The sequence below is a fragment of the Perca fluviatilis genome, chromosome 8 (genome assembly GCF_010015445.1).
Source record: "Perca fluviatilis chromosome 8, GENO_Pfluv_1.0, whole genome shotgun sequence".
Lineage (NCBI taxonomy): Eukaryota > Metazoa > Chordata > Actinopteri > Perciformes > Percidae > Perca > Perca fluviatilis.
The window spans coordinates 1737920-1764923 of NC_053119.1; the positions used below are offsets into that span (position 1 = coordinate 1737920).

General features: G+C 45.5%; 1 protein-coding gene across 1 annotated transcript in view; it reads right to left on the bottom strand.

Moving 5' to 3' along the window:
• The window catches only part of ambra1b (autophagy/beclin-1 regulator 1b), a 43904-nt gene that overhangs the window by 12913 nt on the left and 3987 nt on the right, over nucleotides 1–27004 (bottom strand). The window contains exons 3-12 of the mRNA XM_039808077.1: nucleotides 17608–17807; nucleotides 16953–17019; nucleotides 15389–15897; nucleotides 13370–14341; nucleotides 11288–11374; nucleotides 9964–10149; nucleotides 6482–6562; nucleotides 2154–2253; nucleotides 1396–1507; nucleotides 1066–1254 (exon numbers count right to left, since the gene is read on the bottom strand). Of these exons, the coding sequence (XP_039664011.1) occupies nucleotides 1066–1254; nucleotides 1396–1507; nucleotides 2154–2253; nucleotides 6482–6562; nucleotides 9964–10149; nucleotides 11288–11374; nucleotides 13370–14341; nucleotides 15389–15897; nucleotides 16953–17019; nucleotides 17608–17807 (2503 nt within the window). The remainder of the gene's footprint in view (nucleotides 1–1065; nucleotides 1255–1395; nucleotides 1508–2153; nucleotides 2254–6481; nucleotides 6563–9963; nucleotides 10150–11287; nucleotides 11375–13369; nucleotides 14342–15388; nucleotides 15898–16952; nucleotides 17020–17607; nucleotides 17808–27004) is intronic.

The window sequence follows — 27004 nt, forward strand, 5'->3', positions numbered from 1 at the left end:
GGGCCGTTTCTTAGAATAATAATCTGAGTATGTCAGCGGCAAAAACAGAACTTTTAGTGGACGCTAACTGACGCTGAACATTTGTCCTGTAGGTAGGCCTGTCACAATAACAAATTTAGCTGGACGATAAATTGTCCCGGAAATTATTGCCATAAACAATAATATTGTCGTTCTGAGACCATTTTCATCTAATATAATGATAATTGCATAATAATGCAGGTACACCTTTTCAAAGATCAATAAACTTTCATTTCTAAAGAATATCTAACACTGGAAGACATTTTAAATATCCACAATATGTCTTTAATTTCCTTTAGTATGTCGTCTTTCACGCTGTTGGACAGTTGTGTGTCCCAGGCAGTTCATACTGGCTGTCAAACGTTTGCAGCATTCCTCGAGTGTTTTTTGTTAAGTACATAATTCCATATGTGTTCATTCATAGTTTTGATGCCTTCAGTGAGAATCTACAATTTAAATAGTCATGAAAATAAAGAAACACATTGAATGAGAAGGTGTGTCCAAACTTTCGGCCTGTACTGTATGTCTATCTATTTCTATGTGGCTATCTGCCACATGGCGAGTAAATGTTTGTATCAAAATAGTTCTGTTTTTCAGTCTTCATTTTGGTGAAGGTGCAGCTACTTTCTTCTGCAGGTTGGAGCTTCGCAGGGGCTGGCCGACAGACAGTCCGAGAGAGAGAGAGAGAGAGAGAGAGAGAGAGAGAGAGAGAGAGAGAGAGAGAGAGAGAGAGAGAGAGAAAACAAACAAGCATGCAAATGGAAATTTTCACAGCCGGAAAAATTATCAAGCTAATTTTTTTAGCGTGCAATTAATTGATTTATTGACTATCGCGACAGGTTAGTGTAGGGTTACATTACAGCTCGTTTCTTGTTTAATACTGGACCAGTTTCAGAGATTGTTGTTCCCGTCAGTCACTTAGACAAAACAACACGGAGACATAGGTTGAAAAATACCAAAGTTGCACCTTAATGCAAGACTTCTATCTACTAACTCCCTGCTTTAAGACGTAAACCTATTCACAGTGGTTGTTGGGTGAAAGTGTACCGAATCTCTTGGTGTAGAGCATCTCTCCCAGGTTGTGGGGAGCCAGAGAGTAGATGGCCAGGATGCCCTCGTCTGGAAAACCCCGCTGGCTGCTGGGAATGAAGACGGCCAACAGCTGACCGTCTGCAGAGATGTCACAACTGGCGTCGTTGTAGATTTTACAGTTTGGCACCAGGACGTTGACGGAGGCTGGAGAGGAGACACACAAACACAGATCAGACAGATCTCTCTTCAGCATTCACCAACTTTTTATTATCACTACGCCTCTAAAACAGCAGCCCGACGTCGGAGAAGCCGACAGCAGTCATGTGTACGGAGGAGCTGTCGTACCGTTGCTGATCTCCGGAAGGTCAAACTTGGTGAAGTCCCACCACTGCAGACGGTACGTGGTGTTAGCGATGTTGCTGGCGACCGCAGACTGGCCGTCCCCGATCGATGCCCCTGGAACACAAAAGTAAAACACCGTCAATGTTAAATACAGAGGAGTGTGTGTGTGTGTGTGTGTGTGTGTGTGTGTGTGTCTCTGTGTGTGTGTGTGTGTCTCTCTTGTGTGTGTGTGTGTGCTCTCTCTCTGTGTGTGTGTGTGTGTGTGTGTGTGTGTGTGTGTGTGTGCGCGCGTCTTTTTTTGACTGTCTCTGTCGTGTGTGTGTGTGTGTGCGTGTCTGTTTGACTGTCTCTGGCGGTGTGTGTGTGTGCGTGTCTGTTTGACTGTCTCTGTGTGTGTGTGTGTCTGTTTGACTGTCTCTGTGCGTGTGTGTGTGTGTGCGTGTCTGTTTGACTGTCTCTGTGCGTGTCTCTGTCTGTCTGTCTGTTTGACTGTCTCTGTGCGTGTCTCTGTCTGTCTGTCTGTCTGTCTGTGTGTGCGTGTCTCTGTCTGTCTGTCTGTGTGTGCGTGTCTCTGTCTGTCTGTCTGTGTGTGCGTGTCTCTGTCTGTGTGTGCGTGTCTCTGTCTGTCTGTCTGTCTGTCTGTCTGTCTGTGTCTCTGTGTGTGCGTGTCTCTGTCTGTCTGTTCTGTCTGTGTCTCTGTGTGTGTGTCTGTGTCTGTGTCTGTGTGTGTGTGGTTTTTTTTTTTTTTTTTTTTTTTTATAAGCGAGCACTCTGTTGACGGAGGAGTGTGTGGCGAGGCCGGGCTGCCCTCGTTCGTGGAAGATCCCGGCGTAGGGCAGGTACTCCGGGAGGAGGAACCGTCTGGAGGACGACAGGACACAACATTTAAAACCAAACCGGGACAGGAAGCTACAGCTGTGCAATGAATCCAGATTTTAATCGTGATTACGATACGTGAGTTTGCCTCCTCCGGGCGATCACAAAAACAGAGTAATCAAGAAATGTTTGCACATTAAGTGTTAAAGGTTAACTTCTATTTAGTTTGAATGAAACTGAAATGATGAACTGAAAAGTCTGAAGAGAAAAGTCATGTTAGTTGAAGGTGTTTTTTCTGCCTGTCTCTGTGACGTGTAATGTTAGACAGCCAATCACAGGCCTTATTCAGACCTGCCTTGAAGAAATTTTATGAGTACAACACCCCCCACCCGCCAATCACCGACAGCCCACCGCCAATATACGCTCCACCACTGCACTCACCAATGAGAAACCTATGAGATACCCAACACCATACTACATAATATAATTTCACCAATCAATATTTATTAGTTACTCCATAACCATATACAAGTAGACCATAAATGTTATACAATTACTGCTATCACTCCTAACACTGAATTGAAAATAAACCGTTGTACAGGAGGCATAGCCCATGGAAACTTCTTCCACCTGAAAATACATTGTTTGGCTCATCACTACCTTCTAGATTACAATAAATTATTATTATTACTGTGTAGAGGAGTGGATGAATGGCTGTACGCGTTGTGAAACTACTATACAAATGTTTTCTTATATCCTGTCCAATATTTTGTGCCCATATATGTCTAACCAACAGGAGGCAGAGAGAGCTAATAAATATGCTTAAGTACTTCTGTGTTAAAGATGAGAGGTAGACCAGGTTAACATATAGCCTTCTTCTGATTACTGAAGGGAAATTAAGTAGTTTAAGTAATGATTTACTCATAAAGCAACTTTAAATAGGCCTAAAGCAACTACTAAAGAAGCACAGATTGAAGCCTGACAGAGACACAATTATAGGCTAATAAATAACATGGGTCAGATATTTTCAGATACGCTTTTAAAAATTTGACATGGGTGACATTGCATTATGTCAGTTGCCATCACATCACATAAATAGCCTAACTGTTACCTTTATCTTATGTTAATCAGCACCTGGCCTTTCTAAAACCTTTTAGTTTTCTAGTCATTCCACCACTTTTCTAACTGCCCCCAACTAATGGGAAGGATGGCAGGTGTGATAGGCTAGCCTATTAACACCAGTGTTGGGCAAGTTAATTACAAAATGTAATACATTATTGATTACTAGTTACTGTCACTTGAGAGTAATTAGTTATATTACAATATTACTGCCTCTGAATTGTAATGCTTACACTACTTTTGAGTTACTTTCACCAAAATAGAAGCGGGAGTATTCTTGGCAGGTAGCTTGTGAATTTCACCACGGGGTCAACAAAGTCTCATCTTTATCCACTTTAACACATCATAATTTATTCATATTATTTTGTATTATTAATCTGACGCTGCAAAGTAACTAAAGCTATAAAATAAATAGTTAAGTAAAACGTTCAATAGCCTACTTGACTCTGAATTGTGGTGGACTAGAAGTCTAATAAGCCTAATAAGTAGGAGAAAATGAAAAATACCCAATTAAAATTGAATCAAAGTAGCCGACGGAAGGCTATAGTCTACTTTCCACCGCTGATAAAATGTAATATTATGTGTAGCAAGACTAAACATTACACAGACACAAATGTTGTCAGTTACCTTCTCTGGTTCTGGTTCTGGTTCTGACCACGGAACAGTGACGGGACAGCTCGCTTCAACGCAGCGTAAACAACCGTTAACAACTCAGGAAAATGATGTCAGTGTCGCAAATGTATCTCTGCAGTCATTTCAACCACTGAATTGTAACGCGTCACTCCTGTTACGACCCCACCTCTGCAGTGCAGGGGGGGTTCCTCCTGCAGGCAGAGGGGCGTTAGTGATTGGAGCCACCTGGGCTCAGCGTATAGAAGCTGCTTCTAACCACTCTGGTTTCTCTCTCTCTCTGCTCCTCCAGGTATGAACCTGTTTTCGTTTGTTCCTTTATAGTTTTACTTAGTTTCCACTCAGTCATTTACACCCATACAGATTCACTCATCCATGCACTTTACATACACCTTACATTATGACATTCTCACACCTCATTCCCTTTTTCTTTGTTTAAAGTTAATAGTTTTGATTTACAATAAAGTATCTTTTTGATTGGCCTATACTTGTTGTTGGTGTCCCCTCATTTTCTTTGCCACAGGCCATGAGCCGGTTTGTGACACTCCCATCACTGATGGACACTATGAACGCTTTTTTCTTATCATCCATTTCTTTTTAATATCATTATGTTTCGGGGGGTGGCGAGTATTTGTTTATGGGACTGTGTTCGTTACCTGTTGCCCCTTGGTGACTGATGTCCATAGATATATACACTGATGTCGATGTCTCGCACACGGTGCAGAACGCGTGATGAGGTTCTACATACTGTCTATGTGAGGTAGCCTGGACATGTGGAGGAAAGGCCATCTCTCCCGTTAAGAAATCGTTCCAAACCTTTTTTTGAGGCGGTTTAGCCATGGCACGCAAGCCTACAGTTATCCTGACAGCCTGGCTTGCTGAGGCACTGAATTGAATTAAACGCGCAAAGCATTTGGCTAGGAGGGGCAGGTGGGCGGAGGGTTAAAATGCAGCGCTCTGATTGGCCCGAAAGCTTTTCACTCCACCACTCAGCGGCAGCATCAACGTCATAGATGCAGATTGCATAGAAACTGAAACCGGAGAAATAAGAGATACAACAAAATACGTACCTAGAGAGCAGCGAATCGTACAAGCGTACTTAAGGGTCAAAATGCATGCCGAGTACGCAAAATGTGTACATGTTGGCAGGTCTGATTATTAGATCTTGGTCAGGGCTCGACATTAAGGCTTGTCCGGGACAAGTGGAAGAGAAATTTACTTGCCCCACTGGACAAGTTAAAACTCAAACAAAATAAAATGCCTTGTTACTTCACGTTATGTGCCACTCATTACGTCTATTTTACCCAGTGTTTCCTCTATGTTGAGTTGACTGTGGCGGCCCCCCACGGCAACATTTCTGCCCCCCACGGTATCAGAAATAGGGCTGCATTGTTAGAGTGCATATCGGAGAATAGTGCGGTCACTCGGCAGAAAAAGGTGGGGGTGTTCGGACCTGCCCCCACTGCTAAAAAGTAATCCTAAAGGAAACACAGTTACCGATTTAAAACTAATACATTTTTTCCCCCACAACCTGTCGAACCAGCGTCCAACTCAGAATGCTTTGATTGGCCAATCAGGAGTCGGTCTAAGTAATAATCGCCCCCAGTCTAAACATACATGTTGACCTGCCTCAGAACAATAGTGGTGGAGACTGGAGCGGAGAGTCCTGTTTCTTCAGGCTCTGCAGCCCGGCCAAGTGCCAGGGAGAGCACCGAGAACATTTAATCTTACAACAACACCATACGAGATAAAAAGGGAAAGAACATTTGTGAACAGCTGGAGAGAGGAATTCGACTGGTTGCGTCATGAAGAAGGAGTCATGTTCTGTGGCGTCTGCCGGGGGCCAACCCAACTTGGCAAGTAAGTGACGTTAGCTAGCTAGCGTCGGCTGCTGTGTACCTAGCAAGCATTAGCAGCATTTGTATCGGTTACGTAGTTAAATATCAGCTAATATTCCACTGTAAAGTAGCTACACCTTTTAAAAAGGATCCCTTGGTAAATCAGCCTCTTTCAAACCAGCTTTCAACGGTTTGTTCAAATTCTGCATCGGCAAAAATAAAATTATAAAATGATGAATCTTTACCCAGACAAGTGACATGGACAAGAGAAACGTAAACGTACTTGTCCAAAGGACAAGTGCCTCAACAAGTTAATGTCGAGCCCTGTTGGTAGAAGAATGCCGCATGCTGATTGGCTCCCTGACGCTGATAAGATTTACATCTTAGGTATTGAATGACTAGGCATTTTTCGATACTTTAGAGGCAATTCGGTCGGTGCCTAAAAAGTACTGAATTTGGTACCCAGCCCTAAATAATCCTGATATCAATATTGATTAAAATAATCGTGATTATGATTTTTTTTCCATAATCGAGCAGCCGTACTGGAAAGGATAACTTATGTCTGCGTTTAACTTCCGCACACATCAAAATGTAAAACTGAAACCACATAAAGCACACGTTCATGTTTCCCAAGGGTGGTTGTAGACGGCGTTTAGAGAGAGGAGAGAGTTGGAGAGGGGACTCACCGTGGGACGAAGCGGCCGAGCGAGGGCGCAGACATCCTGGCGTTACGTGGAGTCCTGTGCCTCGCTCTGTCTCCAGTATCACTGGGAAAGAAAACACAACGGTGAGGACACACAGAAGAACACACTGCTCTCATAAACAGTACAGGTGACAACTCCACAAAACCATTATTTTTGTCGTTGTTCTTTAAGTGCTAGGGCCCTATCTTGGCACTGGACCTCACGCAAGTGTCTTTGCTAGTTTAAGACCGACGCTCCCGGATTTTACAACCGACCATCATGGCGGCTCATTCAGGATACGATCTCATATTTTACAAAAACAGTTCACCGAAAAGTGTTTCTGAAAACATTTGAAGAGAGAAACAGGCCGTGCAGTTGCTGAATCTGTCTTCATTTCAGATCAACAAAGGTCAGTTTAAAAGATTTACATCAGATTTTGAGAGGCTGTTTGTCACGCTAACATAAGTGCACTGATACGCTAGTCAAGGGCTAGCACTCCACCAATCAGATCACACACCGGAACACACCCGAACAGACTCGAGTCACCGACCTCGCCAGACTGTCAGACGGCCGATTATCGGCTCGGTGAGTCAGCGCCTTAAGCCCAAAGGGTCTTACAAATGTCAACACTGCAATCATTGTACAAATGTATTACAGACCAAAACCTTTGGTGATGTTGTATCCCAAAAAACTATTCACCATTAACCATTTCATAAACTGTAAAACTGTATTTGTTATATATAGACCTGAATGCCCTGACAGCAAAGTGTTTTATATTGGAAGAACAAAGAGACGTTTGCAGGACAGATTGGCTGAACATAAATATGCAATCTGCACAGCCAACATGAACTATGGTGAGGCACTACAGGGAACGCCATAACAGTGACCCATCCACTGTACAGGCAACATGAACTATCCTATGGTGAGGCACTACAGGGAACGCCATAACAGTGACCCATCTACTGTACAGGCAACATGAACTATCCTATGGTGAGGCACTACAGCGAACGCCATAACAACAACACCATAACCATAACCCATCTACTGTACAGGCGTGTGGGATTGACCATATACCACTATCAATCATGAGTGCATGATACTAACGATGCACCGATCCAACTTTTTCAGTCCTGATACCGATGCCTGGGCTTTGTGTATCCGTCGATACTCGATCCGATACCGTTGTTGAATTAATAATACACTGTATACTTCCCACCTTATACCTTCCTTCCATCATGTGGAAGAGACTAAAGCACATGTGTCAAACTCAAGGCTCGCGGGCCAAATCCGGCCCCTCGCACATTCTGATCCGGCCCGCATCTCAATTTAGGTTGACAATTAATTTTGGCCCACCTAGTTGTGCGCCAAACCAAAAACATGGGAAACTGTTTTTCAACTTGCAATTACGTGACACTCAAAGCAGAATTTGGCAAATTTGCTGACTTTGAGACTCCCCCAGAAATTCCCACAGAAGCAGAGAGTTTAATATTCAGGCTGTGTAAGAACTTGTTGTGAGTCAGCTGTGTGGTAGCTTACTTAGAAAATGTAACCATTGTTTTTGCTCGATTTGCTAAATTCTAGGATGGCTTTGGAACTTTTTTGCTCACTTTTTCAGGGCTTTATGTGGACCAAACTGTAAGTGAGAAGACTATATGAGACATGCAATCATTGAGTCAAAGATATTAGACTTTTTCGAGTGTGGCCCTTTGTGAAATTGAGTTTGACACCCCTGGACTAAAGGCACCAGACTTTCCTAACTAAGACAAAATAACAGATGTAATGTATTGAATTCTTGTTTATTTGTACACTCAAATCTTCCAGCGTGCGACACATGTGCGACACATGTGCAACAGAAGGGGAAAAAAACTAACAAAACTGGATCGGCCCGTGGATCTGTTCATTTTTCCGATCCCCGATCCAGCTATTTTGTCAATATCGGGACCGATATCCGATCGGTGCATCCCTACGAGGCACTACAGGGAACGCCATAACAGTGACCCATCTACCGTACAGGTCTGTGGGACTGACCATGTCACTAAGGAAAGGGGACAGGCAAAAACAACTAACCAGAGAGAAAGTTTCTGGATTGACAAACCGCTGCTACTAGATACCCAGGCCTGAACTAAGAACTAGATTTTAGTGTCTTCCTGTAAACTGTACCCTTTATTTTTAACATGTGTTGTAGTGATGCATGTATTGCATCTAACCTTTGTGTGTAGTCACAAAAACTTTGTTCTATTAAGTGCGAAGGAGGACATCTAGTGGTCTTTGTATAATACAACCCTAAACCTGCCTCTGCCAAATGGAGGCCTCCGATTGGTGGTTTGAAAGCTTATAAGACAGTATTTTCCCGTTTGAAAACTGTTGACTCCCTGACGAAGGCTTGTATGTCGAAATGCGTCAGAGTTTCTTTTAAAGGTTTAAGATGACCAAGCCATAACAATAAAGGCTTTTTGATTTTTCTAAAGAGTGCCTTGGAGTTTTCCTGAGTTTTGCCATGTATGATTGTCCCATCCAAAGAGCACATCAAGCAAACAATTTGAGTCCTGGAAGCGCTCCTCTACAGACATTGCGTTTCCCTTCAGCTACTATTTTGACAGAACACCAGCGTTTAATCATCTGTATGTAAAGCAAACAGCTTCTCTTTCGGTCTCAGACACTCAGTCAGCTACATCAGATGAGGCGCAGTACACTGTTAAATAGTTGAACCATGTAGGACACGTGTGTAATGGAAATTTATCGGTTATACTGTTGCTTAATCCTTCTTATAAGTCCATAGTTTCTACTTTTATACAAATGTCTAGACAGAGTGTACTGCTGTATGCATCAGGGATGCACCGAATCCAGGATTGGGCTTCTGATTGGGCTGAATATTGGGCTTTTTGATGGGGGTTGGGTTTCTGCTTAGAATTTCTTCCCAGGGAACCGAACCCTACGCTGTCACTAGGCGCGCTACGCTGGTCACTGTAATGACGGCGCCGTTGATTACAGGAAGGTGTTTACGTAGGTGGAGCGTTCAACGCAGCAGGCTGTGAGAAAGTGGACATGGAACTGGTGAGCAGAACAAGTTGTTGTTTGGCAGAACTTTCAGTCAAAAGAAGGCCATTCAAGTCCAGCTACGTGGGTGCTCAGTATTTTCACAGCCCATAGGCGCCAATAGCACCCACGGCATTGGCGCTTATTGGCTGTGAAAATACTGAGCACCCATGTGGGCCAGACTGCCAGTAGGCTACGTTCATTTCAAATTAAACACAGTTTAGCTTGATTTGCTAAACTCTACGATGGCTGAGGAACTTTTTTCTGACTTTTTTTAAGGCTTTATGTCGACCAAACTGTAAGTAAGAAAGCTATATGATACATGCGATAACAGTCAAACATAATGGAGTTTTTGGATTAAATAAAAGCATGTCAAACTCTACATGTCTGGCCCTTAGTGAGGTGGAGTTAAGACACCGCTAATGTCGGCGATACAAACTGAAACTTACTCCAGCTCTTCAAAGTCCACATCGCTGTTGTCCATGGAGCTGGACGGGTTGCTGGCGGGGCTGTCCGATGAAGACGACATGGCCCGCAGGCGGTTCTGCTGATAGCGGAGCGAGCGCTGGCGAATGCTGTCCCGCCGCGACAGATACTGGATCATCCTCTGGGCGTAGTACGCGGCTGGAGAAAGCCTGGGCAGCACAGAGGACCAGCTCAGGTTCATTATTACAACCACAGCAAAGGAGGTGTGACCGCGGGTACGTTCAAGGAAAAGAGGAAAAGACTGTAGCGTTCATGTATACAGGCAGGCGCCATCTTGGGAAAACAGTCACGATCAGTCGAACGGTGAACGCCGTGCAACCAGTAACATAGCTCCAGGACGGCGTTCGTGGTTTGACTGGTCATGACTGTTTTCCCAAGATGGCGCCTGCCTGTATACATGAACGCTACTGTCTTTATAAACTCTAAGTCTGTACACTTACAAAGTTCTCAATGCTTCTGTTTACATGTAGGGACCATCATTGTGCTACTGTAGAAGTGTGGTGATATTTTGAGCCTTGTTAGCTGTGTAGAAATAGCGAGTTTCTTTTTACTTCATCCATGCCCCGACAACTAGCTTTATAAGCTAATTAGCGGTTTGCGCTAAAACTGCTCACAGTCCATTAGCATGAAAACAAATCCCAGAGAACGGTTGACTCGGTACACATGGGTTATTAACTCCTTAGGTTCATTTTGCACCGGATTTGTCCTTTAAGCGTGTTAGTGTAGCTGGCTGGATCAGGGTAAATGAAGTGTACCCGTACCGATAATAATAATAATGTGAACGGTACCCAATCCTACCCACCGCACAACCCTACAGAGAATCACCGGAGAGTTTTTTTGGGTGTGAAAGCCACGTAACACAAGGAGACACACCTGGTTGAATAAAGGCAAAATAAAGAAATAAAACATGAGTGTACCTGGCTGATGTTTCAACTTTAGCTTGGCCAAAAACATTGCCCTTGAACACACCGCAAAGACTACAGCCGGGGAACAACTACCACGAAGAGAGGAATAACTCTCCGTGCATGAAAGGAATAACTCTTTCCAAAAACTAATCCAAGAGTGTATATGCTGTGAATCATTGTGGGACTGCAATCATTCATATATATTACATGTTTGGTGTATGTGTGTATGTGTGTGTCCGTCTGTCTGTCTGTGTTTGTGTAAGTGGAGTGAGTGAGTGTGAGTGAGTGTGTGTGTGTGTTTCCCAGGTTTTCCTTGACGATCTCAAAAGGGAAAACCCTGGTTAAATAAAGGCTGAATAAAGACAGTAAAGCATGAGTGTACCTGGCTGGATCGGGGTAGATGGGGTGGTCTCTGGATCCTGACATGTCATAGCGAGACAGCGATAACAGAGAGGATTCCAGCAGTCGCCTGGATGCAAGAAACAAGTGTTATAGAGAGACAGAAGAGGAGTTACTGAACAAAATTACCCTGTGGCTTACAGACAAAGCATATCAGCCATAAAGGTTGACAAGCTGTGAAACAAAGATGTCAAACTTGCCCCAAAACAACGAGACTAACACAAAGTCAGACGTTCACACGCGAGCCCATTCTGAGCCGGCAAGCTAACGTGCAAGACGTTTCATTTTGTTTCCTAACAAATGTGACTGATTGGCGCCTGAGCTCGGATGTTAAGGCCAAAGCTGCACACCAAAAAAACGTAAAATCTGACCTTTGTTGATCTGAAATGAAGACAGATTCAGCAACTGCACGGCCTATTTCTCTCTTCAAATGTTTTCAGAAACACGTTTCGGTGAACTATTTTAGTACAATATGAGATCAGATTCTGAAAGAACCGCCATGACAGTCTGGCTTTGAATTTCTGGAGAAACCAGACCCACATGACGAGTTTGTCCAATCAGCTGCCGGTTTTCATTTTTCGGCGACATACAGATTAGCGCCGCCTGCTGTTATGGAGACCTTAACACATCCAAGCATACAGTCTATGCATCTAAAGTCGCACCAAACATTGGGAGTACTCTCACAAAAAAATATATTTTTGTCTGTAGTGTCTCCGCTTAAATTTAAAAGGAGCCCTAGCTGCCACATGTATTTCATGACTTTGTGGTGATGTCTGAAGGTCTACCATGGACTCTGTAACCATGGTTACCTTGTTTCAAGCCATTCTAGCGCGGTATAGAAAGCCTGCAGGAAAACTCAGCTCGATTTCTGCCAGTTCTCATTAATATTCAACAAGCTAAGTTGTTTGAATCTGATTGGCTAACAGCTAGCCAATGAGAGCCTGGCTGTCAGCATCCTTTACCCAGCCCAACTGGGCGAGCTCATGAACAGTAATGAGCTCAGGCAGTATGATGTCAGACTGACCAGCTGTTGTGATTGGTCTGATTTCTCCTTATTTCTGTTCAGTGGCTAGAGCTGACAGAGGAGGTAGCAGTTCATTTTCACATTCACCACATAACACACACACGTATGGACCTATTTTAACGGATTTCAAAATATACAAGTAAAAACAGTTTAGTGTGGCAGGGCACCTTTAAGACTTTTTAAACACATTTAAGACCCTGTAAGTTCCCTGCTGTATAGGGTTGGGCATCGAGAATCGATTCCTACTTTGAATCGTTTCAAAAATTACGATTCCATCGTTTCTTAATTGGGATCGTTATTGAGGATTTGGTTTCAAATCTGATCACGGGTTCCAAATTTAACATGCACGAGTTTTGGTTTCCGTAGCGTCCAGGTGCTTGTTGTGTTGCAGCCATGAAGCACAGTAAGCGGTGCACTAGTGTGGCTTTATTTTACGTTGAAAAAGCCCCGTCAAACTGTAACACACTTTTGAATCAAAATTAAACTTTCCTCTTATTTGTGAAATAAGCATGTGACCCGTTTCATCTCCACCACTTAAAGAATCAGAATCGATAAGAACCGGTATCGAAAGGAAGAATCGGGATTGGAATCAGAAACGTTAATATCCAAACTAGAGCTGGCCAATATATCGATATTATACCCATATCGTGATATGAGACTAGATGTCGTCTTAGATTTTGGATATCGTAATATCGTGATATGACATAAGTGTCTTTTCCTGGTTTTAAAGGCTGCATTACAGTAAAGGGATGTACTTTTCTGAACTCACCAGACTGTTCTAGCTGTTCTATTATTCACCTTTACCCACTTAGACATTACATCCACATTACTGATGATTATTTATCTAAAATCTAAGTGTGAAGATATTTTGTTAAAGCACCAATTGTCAACCCTAGAATATCGCCACAATATCGATATCGAGGTATTTGGTCAAGAATATGGTGATATCTGATTTACTCCATATCGCCCAGCCCTAATCCAAACGATGCCCAACCCTAGCGAGTACCCTGCTGTAGCCACTGAGAACGTAAGAGATCGTACCTGCGCAGGGAGTCCTCGTCTGGGGGGTCAACAGGCATTTCTTGGCTTAAGGCCTCCGGTGGCTCTGCCGATCTGCCGGGCGCCGCCGCCTGCCGGTACACCCGCTCCCACTGCGCCGTGTCCTGGTTGTACACCAGGCCGACCGTCTGCTCGCCGGGCTGGTGGCTGGGGGAGGGGGCCATGGGGAAGGCCCCGGGGGCAGGCGGCTGCTCGCTGGGCTCGGGCTGAGGCGGCGCCGCTTCCGGCGTCCTACCGCCGTCCTCGGGTTGCCACGGCGACGCAGACGAAGCAGGGAAGGAGTGGGAAGAGGAAGAGGAGGGCTCCAGAGGAGAGGCGGACACAGAGGAGGTCTGGCTGGTTCGCTCCCAGCGCTGAGAGTCGTGGTTGAAGGTCAGCAGGTTGTGGCACGCTCGGCAGCGGTTCAGATGACCGCGGGACGCCTGCGGGGGGGGCGGGTTGTTCTCCAGCGTGCTGTGCGGGACGGGAGGAGGAGGGGGGAGAGGGGGCTGGTAGTGGATGATAGTAGGGGAGGACGTGGAGGAAGAAGAGGAAGGCCCGGCTCGCTCGGGGTCCATTTGGTTGTTGTTGAGCAGCTCTGGGCTGGGCTCCTGGGCCCCTAGTGGCGGCTCCAGGTCCTGCATGCGGTCGAACTCCATGAAGTAGCGGCTCAGGTTGCACTGCAGCACGTTGCGGAAGGACGCAGTGTTGCCGCGGGAACCGTCCCAGAACGGGTGGTGCCCGCTGCTGGTGCCGGCGGCGTCTCGGGCGGCGGCGTCTCGGGCGCCGGGCTCGAACCCCCGGCCTTCTGAGGCGGAGGTGTAGACGGGCGAGTGGGAGGAGCCGTCCTGCTGGCGGAGGACCGACAGCAGGCTGATGGAGGAGGAGGAGGTCCTGGGGGGCAGGCCGACCCCCCCTCCCTCTCGCATACTCAGCAGGTTACGGGTCCAGTCTGGGCCGGGCCTGGAGGCTGGGCTGGAACAGGTCACAGAGAGGTGGTCAACTAGTGTGTGTGTGTGTGTGTGTGTGTGTGTGTGTGTGTGTGTGTGTGTGTGTGTGTGTGTGTGTGTGTGTGAGTGTCTGTCTGTCTGTCTGTGTGTATGTGACTGTGTGTATGTGTGACTGTGTATATCTGTGTGTGTGTGTGTGTCTGTGTGTGTGCGTGTGTATCTGTGTGTGTGTGTGTGTGTGTGTGTGTGTGAGTGTGTGAGAGAGTGTGTGAGTGTCTGTCTGTCTGTCTGTATGTATGTGTGACTGTGTATATCTGTGTGTGTGTGTGTGTGTCTGACTGTGTGTGTGCGCGTGTCTGCGTGTATGTGTGTGTGTGTGTCTGCGTGTGAATCTGTGTGTGTGCGTGTGTATCTGTGTGTGTGCGTCTGTATCTGTGTGTGTGTGTGTGTGTGTGTGTGAGTGTGTGAGAGTGTGTGTGAGTGTCTGTCTGTCTGTCTGTGTGTATGTGTGACTGTGTATATCTGTGTGTGTGTGTGTCTGACTGTGTGTGTGCGCGTGTCTGCGTGTATGTGTGTGTGTCTGCGTGTGTGAGTGTGTGTATATCTGTGTGTGTGCGTGTGTGTGTGTGTGTCTGTCTGTGTGTATGTGTGACTGTGTATATCTGTGTGTGTGTGTCTGACTGTGTGTGCGCGTGTTTGCGTGTATACCTGTGTGTGTGTGTGGGTCTCTGTGTGTGTGTGTGTGTGCGTGTATATCTGTGTGTGTGTGTGTGTGTGTGTGTGTGTGTATATATCTGTGTGTGTGTGTGTGTTTGTATATATCTGTGTGTGTGTGTGTGTGTGTGTATATATCTGTGTGTGTGTGTGTGTGTTTGTATATATCTGTGTGTGTGTGTGTGTGTGTGTGTGTGTATGTATATATCTGTGTGTGTGTGCGTGCGTGCGTGTGTGTGTGCGTGTGTATATCTGTGATTGTGTGAGTGTGTGTGTGTGTGTGTGTGTGTGTGTGTGTATATCTGTGATTGTGTGTGTGTGTGTGTGTGTGTGTGTGTGTGTGCGTGTGCGTGTGTACCTGGAGATGGAGTGCGGCTCGGCGCCGCTCGGTGCGGCAGCGTTTAGAGAAGCTCCGGCGCTGTAGTAGACCGAGGTAAAGGCCGAGGGTCGCTCCGACGGCTGCCTGGGCTCGGTCCGCGCCGAAGAGAACGTGGACGCCGGCGAGGGCTGCGGGGGATCGGCGACGGTCGCGTCGGCGGCCAGCGAAGGGTTGCGATTGGCCGAGCAGCGACTGCACAGACACACCATGCCCAGGTGCTGCGTGCAGCCCGGGAACGGAGGCCCGCGCTCAGACGTCGGGTACTGGGCCAGAGGCATGCTGGGAGATTCTCCTACACCGCTCCCGTTGTCCCCCAGAGGGCGCGCCTGCTCGCCCGCTGTCTGAGCTCCCGGCGACCGAGACGACAGGATGTGCAGGAAGTTGTGGAGGATGGGCGTGCGGCGAACCGGCTGCGAAGGCAGGAAGGAGCGCTGGCGGAAGTGAGGCATCTCAACGCTGTCCATGGGGACCTCCGAGTCCTCCTCGTTCTGAAAGAGAGACAACGGATCAGCGTTTTCACCTTGGACTCCATGTTTGTGTGTCTGAGTGTCTGAAACTGGTCCAGTATTAAACAACAGGGGTCATACGCATTTTAACCAATACTTTTCGGCAAATTTCCATGACTGTGTGCTCCTGAAAATGTCAGTTGACATTCTACAATAAGAATACTAATCAGTGTTAAAGTTTCCCCTCAGAGGTTTAACTATAAATGAATGATAACGTCTGTGGTTCATAGTGAGATTCATCATATCTCTCCCCGAATACAACGCTGAGGTTAAGACCACGTGAAAATACATTTATTAATCACATATTATGCGGTGTTAAAACAAATTCCATGACTTTTCCAAAAATGTCTGGGTCTTTTTATGTTTCCAAAACCTTTCCAGGCCTGGAATTTGCATTTTTCAAATTCCTTAACTTTACCAGGTTTTTTCAAAACATATGAACCCTGTAAACAAGAACCAAGCTGTAATGTAACCCTACAGGACTAATGTTCAGCAGCAGAATAAATGACATTTAGCATAAATTAGCAGTTAAGAGCAGTTAGAGTGTCCAGTTATGTATGCGAGTAGATTATTAATTAATTCCACAGTGAATGGCTACCACTCCTTTTTGAAGCGTGAAGGCTACCGTAGCTGTAATAAGTACTTTAAACTGCGTGGTGCAAGAGAGTTGATTGATATATATGATCTCAACGCTAGATGGGAGAAATTCCTGCACATTGGACCTTTAACTAAAAGGTCTATCTCTGTAGGAATCCTTTCCATAATGTTGTCAGACACTTAGAATAATAATCTGAGTCTGTCAGCGGCAACAACAGAACTTTTAGTGGACGCTGACTGATGCTGAACATTAGTCCTGTAGGGTTACATTACATCCTGGTTCATGGCTGTAATGCAACAGCGTTCTCGCTCAATACTGGACCAGTTTCAGAGATTGTTGTTAGCATCAGTCACTTAGACACAAAACACAAGAAAAAAGGGCTTTTCCAGGTTGAAAAACACTGAAATTACCCTTTAACAACAGAACCATCAGTGCTCACCTGCTGATTGGACGGATTCACGATGGCCGTCAGTAGGTTGTGACCAAGAGGGTCAAACCTCACCAACCTGAAAGGAACACATGTAGAAATAAATGACAAAAGAAAAGCCCAAAGTTCTGCTAATGTGGTCACATTTTTCTAGCTCTTAAAGTCCCTGATAAGGCAGCAGCGGCGCGGTCCCCAACTGTAGATTTTAGGCTAAAAATGTGACCGATGACCGGTCTGGCCCTAAAAAGGCCAGACTTAACCTGACTCCAATTCTATGGTCACTACACTCTGAATAGTGTTCGTTTACTGGTAGATCAGAGAAATAAGACTCAGGATCCAAAATAAGACTCAGGATTCGTCCAGTTAAAGTTAATAAGCTTTAGTGAATGATATTGCAAAATACAAAAGTTTGAACACCTGTGTGTTTCTAATCTTCTGAGTTTCATGAGAGCCGAGGCCACTTCCATACTCTGTGCCACAAATGCCGCGCTTGCAGAACATTGACCTTGTTGCCTCGTTTCCCCCCCCGATCAGAGAAGACCTTTTTTCAGGCAGTATCTCACACTCCATTATAATGTCTTATCACACAGAGGCCACAAGGTCTGCTTCATGAACTCTAAAAACCTATTATTTTACTCTTCACAAAATATATTCTAACACAACCCACCGGACTCTCTCCGTGTCGCTGCCCGTCTTGACCACGGCGAAGGGCTCCGGCCGGCTCCAGTCCCAGAAGTGCAGCTCGTTGTTGGTGGCGATGAGGAGGAGCTGAGCGCTCGGGTGGAAGGCCAGGGAGGCGATGGCAACGTTGCTCTCGGTGAACCAACTCTCGCTGCCGCCCTGCAGGAACAGCACACAGTCATCACCGCAGGTTTACACAGGTTACGTTGAAAAAACATCGGAAAAAAACATCGTCAACAAGCGCCAGAAAAGGTGACAAAAATGCTGAAGAAAGGTCGAAAAGAAGGTCGAAGAAAAAAAAAAAGTCAAACACGTCCAAACAATTTCAAAAAAAAAATCATCAAAAGGCAACAAAAAAATTTACTGAAAACGTCCAGTTTTGATTATTGGGGGGGTGTAACTAGGGTTGTGTACTAAAACCTGGTTCCACTATGGAACCGGTTCCTACGCAACCGGTAGGAATCGGACCGGATTAGAACGCAACTTTCGGTTCCTCATTTCAGTTCGACTTAATGTGTCGAATATTTTCCCTCTGTCGTTCCGAAAACGGACGTAAAAATATCACACTTTCTCTGTAGTCTACCGTTAACTAGCTATCGTAAATGTAGGCTACTTTTAACATGGCATATGTTCCCTCTGGGCTCACCAAAATGTCATTTTTCTGTTTTTTTAAGAATCTGAAATCGATTTAAAAATACTGGTTCAGAATCGTAAAAATCCAAACAATACCCAACCCTAGCTGTAACCCCCCTAACTCTCCTGTAAATTACACCTATGATCAAGATATTCATCAACGTTATTGCATATTTTCCCTCATAGCGTGCAGCCCTATTCAGAACAGACATTCTTAAATTGGTAGAGATCATTTCCCGACAGTGAGACACAGCGACCAAACTTCTGTCCTAAAGAACAGTGATTGGCAATATTAGGCCAGTGGCAGCCAATCTCTAGAGCTGCAGCCAATTAACCACACAATCCTACACCGTGTGGCGCTGCAGGTGGAGACGGTTAAAAGATACACTTCACGGCACATTTGCGCCGTGAACTGTCCGCACAGTTACTGGTTTCCTTCAGAGGTTTGACAGTCAGCTATAATGGAAAAATAACATAAACAAACTACTTTAATGGAGATTTTCTTTAGGGCTTTATTACGTGGTATCTGATCGGTGTATAAACTCCAGTACTTCCCGATACCGATACCAGCGTTTTAGGCAGTATTGGAGCCGATACCGATACTGGTATCGGAAGATCTCTAACTTGAAGGCAGCACCGCATACGTTACACATTCAATGTTCAGCCAAAGTTTTAGTCTGACCGGCCCCTCAGAGAGCAACGCACTACTTCAGAGAGAAGGGATGCACCAAATCCAGGATTGGGCTTCCGACTGGGCTTTCTGACGGGGTTCTGGTTTCTGCTGAACCTTAGCATTTGTTCCCAGGGAACCGAACCCTACGCTTGCACTCGGCGCGCTACGCTGGTCGCCGTAGTGACGGCGCCGTTGATTACGGGAAGGTTTGATTACGTAGGTGGAGCATTCAATGCAGCAGGCTGTGAGAAAGTGGACATGGAACTGGTGAGCAGAACAAGTTGTTGTTCGGCAGAACTTTCAGTCAAAAGAAGGCCGTTCAAGTCCAGCTACATGTTCTATCTGTTCAATGCTGATTGGTCTGGTGGTGGCGAGGACCCTAAACTATACACAACATGGCCGCTGTTACAACATCTGGTACAAAACATCCGAAAGAATACGAGTTGTGCATGAAGGAATCTCCAGACAGCAGCCAGGATGCAGCAACTTCAGGTACAGCAAAGGAAGGACAGTCCCTGTTTACTTCATTCATGTGTTTACTGGGTTCATGGACTGAGGATGGGAGGAGGAGTCAAATCTGGATTCGGTGCATTCCAAATCGTCAAGCGACAATCAGCGCTCGTTCAATTTTAAGAATTCGTCGACCAGCTTTTCAAACCTCTCCCGTCATGAATGTGGCTTTCAAGCCTCCTCTTTCCCTTTCATCTTATACTTATTGTGTGGCTTTGGCCCCAGTACTGTGCCGAGGTTACGATTACTTTACGATAATATTCATCCTTATGCCTATTCCACCGTTCCCGAAGCGCGAAGCAGCACCTTGCTGTCTGCTGACTAGGCATTCTACTTGAGAGGTAATGCTCACATACGGGTCCAGATCACAACTTCCATAAAGGCGTTAGGGCCACCAGGCGGGGGGGTGTAAGTAATAACCCGGTCTTTCGCTTTCCGGCTTGGTATAAGGGCTGCTGTTGTAAAGTGTGGGGGGGGGGGGGGGCGGGCCGTTCGGGGGGGCTCTTTGGCGCGCTGTTGCTCTTGTCGGGCAGAGATGCATCACAACCGCGCTACTAGTCAGCTGTGAACTTTGCTTAAAGTATCATTGAGTAAGTTATATCAATTTCCCTTGGTTATGTATTGTTTTTTGTTTTTGGGCTTTTTTTTTTTTTTTGCTTTTTTTTTTTTTGTGTAATTCAGTTTGGATGGATTTAAACTGTGTACCTCATCTATTACCCTTTATATTCTTGTTTTTTTTATCTTTTTTTTTTTTCTTTTTTCTTTTTGTGATTATCTTTTCTTTCTTGTGTGTCTTTTTGTTTTTTTTATCTGGTTGGGTTCCCTTTTTTTTTGTAGGAGAGTATTCCCAAGCTGCTTTTAGTTGTTAATTATGGTGAATTACGTTTTCAGGACATTTTTTTGGACTCTCTTTCATTTCAAGAAGGGCGGAGGGACTGTTTGTAGTTTGGTGTTGTGTTTGGTGTTTTTTTTGTGGAGAGGGGTGTTTTGTTTTTACTTGCTCCCTTTTTTCATCTTCATAACTCGTCAACGGTAGATGCGGTGCCTTTCTGCCGCCCCCCTGTCTCCGCGCTCGCGCGCTTGTTGTGGTCTGGCTGCAGTGACCATTTAGAGCCAATAATCATAAATCCTGCTGAAATGACTGTTTGCGTACAAAGTCTTTGTGTTGTTTTCATTGTTTATCATAGAAGTGTTCCCCTCCGTCAGCTGCACTTCCCGGCGGGCTTTCTTCTGATCGGGGACTGCGGCTGGGCGCTTTTCAGCAGGGTCACCTTTCTTCAGGTGGGGGGAGGACAAGTAGACGAGTGTTAGGGAGAAGTGGCGAGACATGAGGGGGGGGGGGGGGGGAGACGAGCCAGAGATCGGAGACAGAGGGGGGAGAGAGACAGAGGAGAGGGGAGAGGAGACAGAGGGAGGAGACAGAGGGGGAGGAGAGAGACAGGAGGGGGAGGGGAGAGCGGAGAGGAGGAGAGGGGGGGAGAGAGGAGGACGAGGGGCAGAGGGGGGAAGGGGAGGGGGAGAGAAGGGGAGGGGGAGGGAGAGGACAGAGGGAGAGACAGAGAGGGAGAGAGGGAGGAGAGAGGGGGGGAGGGAGAGAGCGGAGAGGGAGAGAGAGAGAGAGAGGGAGGGAGAGAGGGGAGGGAGAGAGAGGGAGGGGACAGAGGAGGGGGAGAGAGACAGAGGGGGCAGGGAGGGAGAGGGAGGGCCAGAGAGGGAGGAGAGAGAGACAAGAGGAGAGAAAGAGGAGAGAGAGAGAGAGAGAGAGAGAGAGAGAGAGAGAGAGACAGAGAGGGGGGAGAGACAGAGAGACACAGAGAGGAAAGACAGAGAGAGAGAGAGAGAGAGAGAGAGAGAAGAGAGACAGAGAGGGAGGGGGAGACAGAGAGAGAGAAGAGAGAGAGAGAGAGAGAAAGAGAGAGGAGAGAGAGAGAGAGAGAGAGAGAGAGGAGAGAGAGAGACAGAGGAGAGACAGGGGGAGGGAGAGGGGGAGAGGGAGAAGAGGGAGAGAGGAGGAGAGAGGGGGGGGAGGAGACAGAGAGGGAGAGGAGAGAGAGAGAGAGAGGGGGAGAGAGACAGAGGGGAGGGAGAGGGAGAGGGGGGAGACAGAGAGGGAGAGAGAGCCAGAGAGAGGGGAAAGCAGAGAGATAGAGAGACAGACAGAGTGGGGGAGAGACAGAGAGACAGGGAGAGACAGAGAGAAACAGAGAGAGAAGACAGAGGGGGAGAGACAGAGAGGGAGAGAGAGACAGAGAGAGGGAGGGAGAGAGACAGAGAGAGAGATAGAGAGAGAGACAGACAGAGTGGGGGAGAGACAGAGAGACAGGGAGAGACAGAGAGAAACAGAGAGAGACAGAGGGGGGGAGAGAGAGACAGAGAGGGAGAGAGACAGAGAGGGAGGGAGAGAGACAGAGAGAGATAGAGAGAGAGACAGACAGAGTGGGGGAGAGAGACACTAAGGGCCTCATGTACTAACTCTTGTGCGCCCCCTTCAGGCCTATTTGTTTCCCAACGTGTGTGTAAAAGCACGGCGAGGTACTAACAGGCCCACTGAGGTAGAAGAGGGAACTGCTTTTCCGTGTCCTGCATATGGATTCATGGGAGGGTGAAGTGTAAAGTGCGCCTAATTATGTATTCCGCGGTATGTACAAAATCCGCCCGTGACAGCGCGCCTCGATTTTGCGGTGAAAATTCTCCTCCTCTTAAAATCAGGTGTAAACCAGGAAGAGGGTTTCCTGGCGTATGCCTCCTGGTGAAATGGCGGCAGTAATCAGAGCAAGACGGAGACACAGGCCAAGGAGACGAGCTGCCACAAGGATCACTCTTTCAGTCGAGTGAACACTTAATCATTAAGCGTTACAGATTAAGCAGCCAGGCAATGTTACAGCTACTGGAAGAAATCAAAGAGGACAAACTCCTCGCTACTAGGGCTGCTCGATTATGGAAAAAAATATAAATGACGATTGGCTGATCAATGTGAATCAGGTGGTGTTAAACGCGATTTCTTGTGGTGATGGTATTGTAGACTAAAAAAGTTCAACTAGTATAAATAAACCATACACTGTGGTACTCCCAATGCTGGTCTGTGGCTACTTTCGCCAGAGAGGAATAGGTTTCTGCAGAAAGTAATGGGCTAAATCTTGTTTTCGATTATTCTGTGTGTGGTCTGCCGGGCCAAATGGCTAATCCGCGATTAGGTGTTGTTGGTGGCAGCCCTAGGGATCCGACAGATGTGGCATGGACGGAGGCGTATCAAGTCATCCTTAGCATCCCCCCCCCCCCCTCCTGCTCCGCTCTTTCCCCCCTGTTGCCCACGTGTGAGTCCCACCAATAACACCCACAGCAGGCTCCAGGTCACCTGGTGAACCCGGGGCAACCTGTTAGGATGAGGGGGTATTCGGTTAATTGAACGGGTTGAAGGGCTTGGATATGGTGCTGGTTTGGTGTAGCTCGATTCAGGTATAGGTGCTGGGTGATCGATACTGGTGAAGGGTTTGGCGTGAACCAGTAAGTCAATATCCGCTTTCTGGGGTTGGCGTTGGGGCTGATCCTAAGTTCACAATTGCATTATAGGTTTTAAGTGGCTTTCATGGTTTTGTTCGCTCTTTCCAAACGTGGTTTAGGACTCAGCCTAGGATTTGAAGACTACAGATGTTGACGGTGCGCTTCGGTGTTCGTTTCAACTGGCCTTTAACATTACTCCTCCTTATCTCACGTGCAGGAAAACAACTTACCATTTGAATGAATATTAGAATAAACAAATCCTGAGTGAAGTAAGCAGACGTCTGGCTGCTGTTTTCACACTCGGGGTGTGAATAAGATATTCACTGATATCTTAAAGTCTGTCACGAATCGATACCATTTCAATTCAGCAGCCTGAGACGACATCATTAATGTCTATTTAACACAGTTATATTTATAGCGACACAACCAGCAGCTAAAACATGATCTGACAGTTTTACTCCTGAGCTCTTCCACACATTTAACCCTTGTTGTCGTCGTCCCGTCGACCAGGCAACGTTTTGTTTTTCTGGGTCAAAATTTAATGTTAAAGGGGTGATAGAATGCAAAACCGATTTTACCCTGTCATAGTTGAATAACGACAGTTCGGTGGGTAAATAGGACATACATAGAAGCTCAAAGTCCCACTGACACCCCTTTACTATGAAAATCTCATATTTTGAAACTGCCGCTGAAAACGGGCGAATCCCAACAAAGCTGAGTTGCTTACGCAAGCGTCTCAAAATCTGGAACCTTAAGAGAACAGTCACGCCCCAACATTTACGTAGGCTACACAACTGACCTGAGATCAGGTAGTACATTTACATACTACACAACTGACCTGAGATCAGGTAGTACATTTACATACTACACAACTGACCTGAGATCAGGTAGTACATTTACATACTACACAACTGACCTGAGATCAGGTAGTACATTTACATACTACACAACTGACCTGAGATCAGGTAGAACATTTACATACTACACAACTGACCTGAGATCAGGTAGTACATTTACATAGGCTACACAACTGACCTGAGATCAGGTAGTACATTTACATAGGCTACACAACTGACCTGAGATCAGGTAGAACATTTAACATAGGCTACACAACTGACCTGAGATCAGGTAGTTTACATACTACACAACTGACCTGAGATCAGGTAGAACATTTACATACTACACAACTGACCTGAGATCAGGTACAACATTTACATAGGCTACACAACTGACCTGAGATCAGGTAGAACATTTACATAGGCTACACAACTGACCTGAGATCAGGTAGTCTTCTGAATCTAGCTAGGTCATGCAGATCTCTGCTATTCCATTACAAAATTCACTTCTGAAACTTTTTCATGCGAGAAATCAACCATATAAAGCTCAAATATGGGCCGCTTTACGAAAATGGATGGCTAATTGCAAATTTTCTCCGACTGTGTGTCGGAGTTTAGTGCCGGTGTTGGTGCTGCCTGGGTTGCTACATCGCCACCCTGACCGCAGTGTCAGCGAGCTGATACGCCCAATCTTTTACCGCAGCCCGCAGGTTCCAGTTAATCTTATAATGGGTATGTGTGTTGAGTTATTTAAACAAACAATCGGGAAATAAACGCCTCTTGTCCGCGAAGTCTCATTGATAGAGCCGCGGTGAGATGGAGTCCATCAATGAGAGCTAGCTAGCCTCCTCCTAACTCTGACATTCACAAAAATACATTCAATTGAAATCCGAAATCGGACAAGTGTTAGCTAAGCTTTGTAAGACCTTGAGGAACCTGTAATATTCATGCTGTGACGAAATTCAAACTGTAAATATACTTTAGTTATGCGAAAGTGAGCAAGCTGCGATATTTCCCCATTGTAATGAATGGGACATATAGCAAGCAGCTGCTCGTCCTACAAAGACGCCTCGCGTTCATAAAAATGCCTTAAAATCAAATCGGACACAACGGTTAGCTTTATAAGACATTGGGGAATGTGTTGTATAAGTGGCGTGACGAAATTCAAACTGTAAATATAATTTAGTTATGACGACAATGTAGCTAGCTAGCTGCGGTATTTCCCCATTGTAATGAATGGGACATATAGCAAGCAGCTGCTGGTCCTACAAAGACGCCTCGCGTTCATAAAAATGCCTTAAAATCAAATCGGACACAACGGTTAGCTTTATAAGACATTGGGACATTCAAAACCGTGAAATGTATTATTTATAGATATAGTTATGCCGGCAGCTGGCCGCAGAGCCCCGCGTATGCGTATCCACAAGGGTGACTTTATGCTGTCGGTATGGAGCCCAGCAGGCTGCCGCTTTCTCGTCAGACTGTGTGGAGCTCCTAAAGTCTGACACGTCTTACCAAATTTGCAATTAGCCATAAATTTTTGTAAAACGGCCCATATTTGAGCTTTATATAGTTGATTTCTCGCTTAAAAAAAGTCTCAGAAGTGAATTTGGTAATGAAACATTGCAGTGTTTGGAATATGAGATTCTGTCGTGTCTCTAGTGAGTGTGTATTGGGGATTCGCTCAACCAATCAGCACGCGTCTCTAATGTCTGCGTATGGCAAGTCGCTCAACCAATCACCGCGCAGCTCATCTAAATATTCATGACCATACCATATTTGGAAAAAAGCTCTTGTTACAAATAGGGCCAAAACACAGGGATGCATAAGGGCCAATAAAATATCAACCAGGCCATTTTCAGCCCAACCAATGTTACATACCCCATTAGGAGACCATAAGGAACAGTGTGAAATACCCGAAATAATCATTCTATCACCCTTTAAAAACGTAGGAGACTTTTTGCTTTTTTTTCTAAGTTTTTTATCACTTTTTATGATGTCTTTGTAAATATTTTCTGCGCCTTTCAACATTTTTGTTGTTTTTTCCCGACTTTTTGTCACTTTTTCCAAAGTTCATTTATCAATTTTCTTCTTCAAAACGCAAAGTTATTTTGACTAAAACACCCAAATTCAATGAAAGTAGTGAACTGATCATGTATTTTACTTGTGTAGAGCGCTGCAGGGAACCATCCAGCATTATTTTTTGACAATTTGGTTGAGAGAAACCCAAATTTCTGATATAGAAACTTTTTGAAAATGGATCAAATTAGAGGACAACAGGAGGGATAAATTAAAAACAAACTACTGTTTTTATAAAAAGAACAAACATGAAGTGGAAATCTAAAGTAAAGCTGAGTCTTACAGACGATATGTACTGACATTTTTCACTTTGCATGGATAGTATTGGAGCGTGAATCCATAAATTGATTAAAGGATTAGAGCAGAAGATCTTTGGTCTTAATTTCTATCATTTTACACGCACTCGGTAGGGTATCGTTTGGATTTTTACGATTCTAATTCCTAAACCGATTCTTGAAAAACTGAAAAATGACAGCAAAGAATGCCTCTTTTATAGAGTTTTTAAAACAATTGAAATTATTTAAATTTAACAATATATTAACGTTTTTAAAAAGTACTTAAACATATAATAAGAAAGAGAAAGGGTCATATTTTCACATCCGTTTCGGAATGACAGAGGGAAAAAATGTCAGTCCACACATTAAGTGGAACCGAAATGAGGAAACCGAAATTTGCGTTCTAATCCGGTCCGGTCCATACCGGTTGCCTAAGAACCGGGTTTCAGTAGCCAACCCTCGGGCTCGGGCGCCGGGTGGAGCGGTAAATGAGCGGTCAGCTGATGCTGAGGAGGAGAAACGGAGGCTGGTCTCTGGAGGACTTCTTTTATTTCTTTGTTCCAACTTCCACGTGGCCGATCGCCGACGTTAGACACGAATAAATGATGTTAAAACACGTAGAAAAGACTCATTCTTGACAAAAGGTAAAAGAGCTGTGTGTGTGTGTGTGTGTGTGTTGTGACTGTGACTGTGTGTGACTGTGTGTGTGTGTGTCTGTGTGTTGTGACTGTGACTGTGTGTGTGTGTGTGTGTCAGTGTGTGTGTGTGTCTCAGTGTGTGTGTGTGTGTGTGTCTGTGCGTGTCCGTTTACAGCCCCACATTTGAATAATGTGGGGCTGTAAACGGGTTTGGGCTTCTTAAAAGCAGTCAATCAAA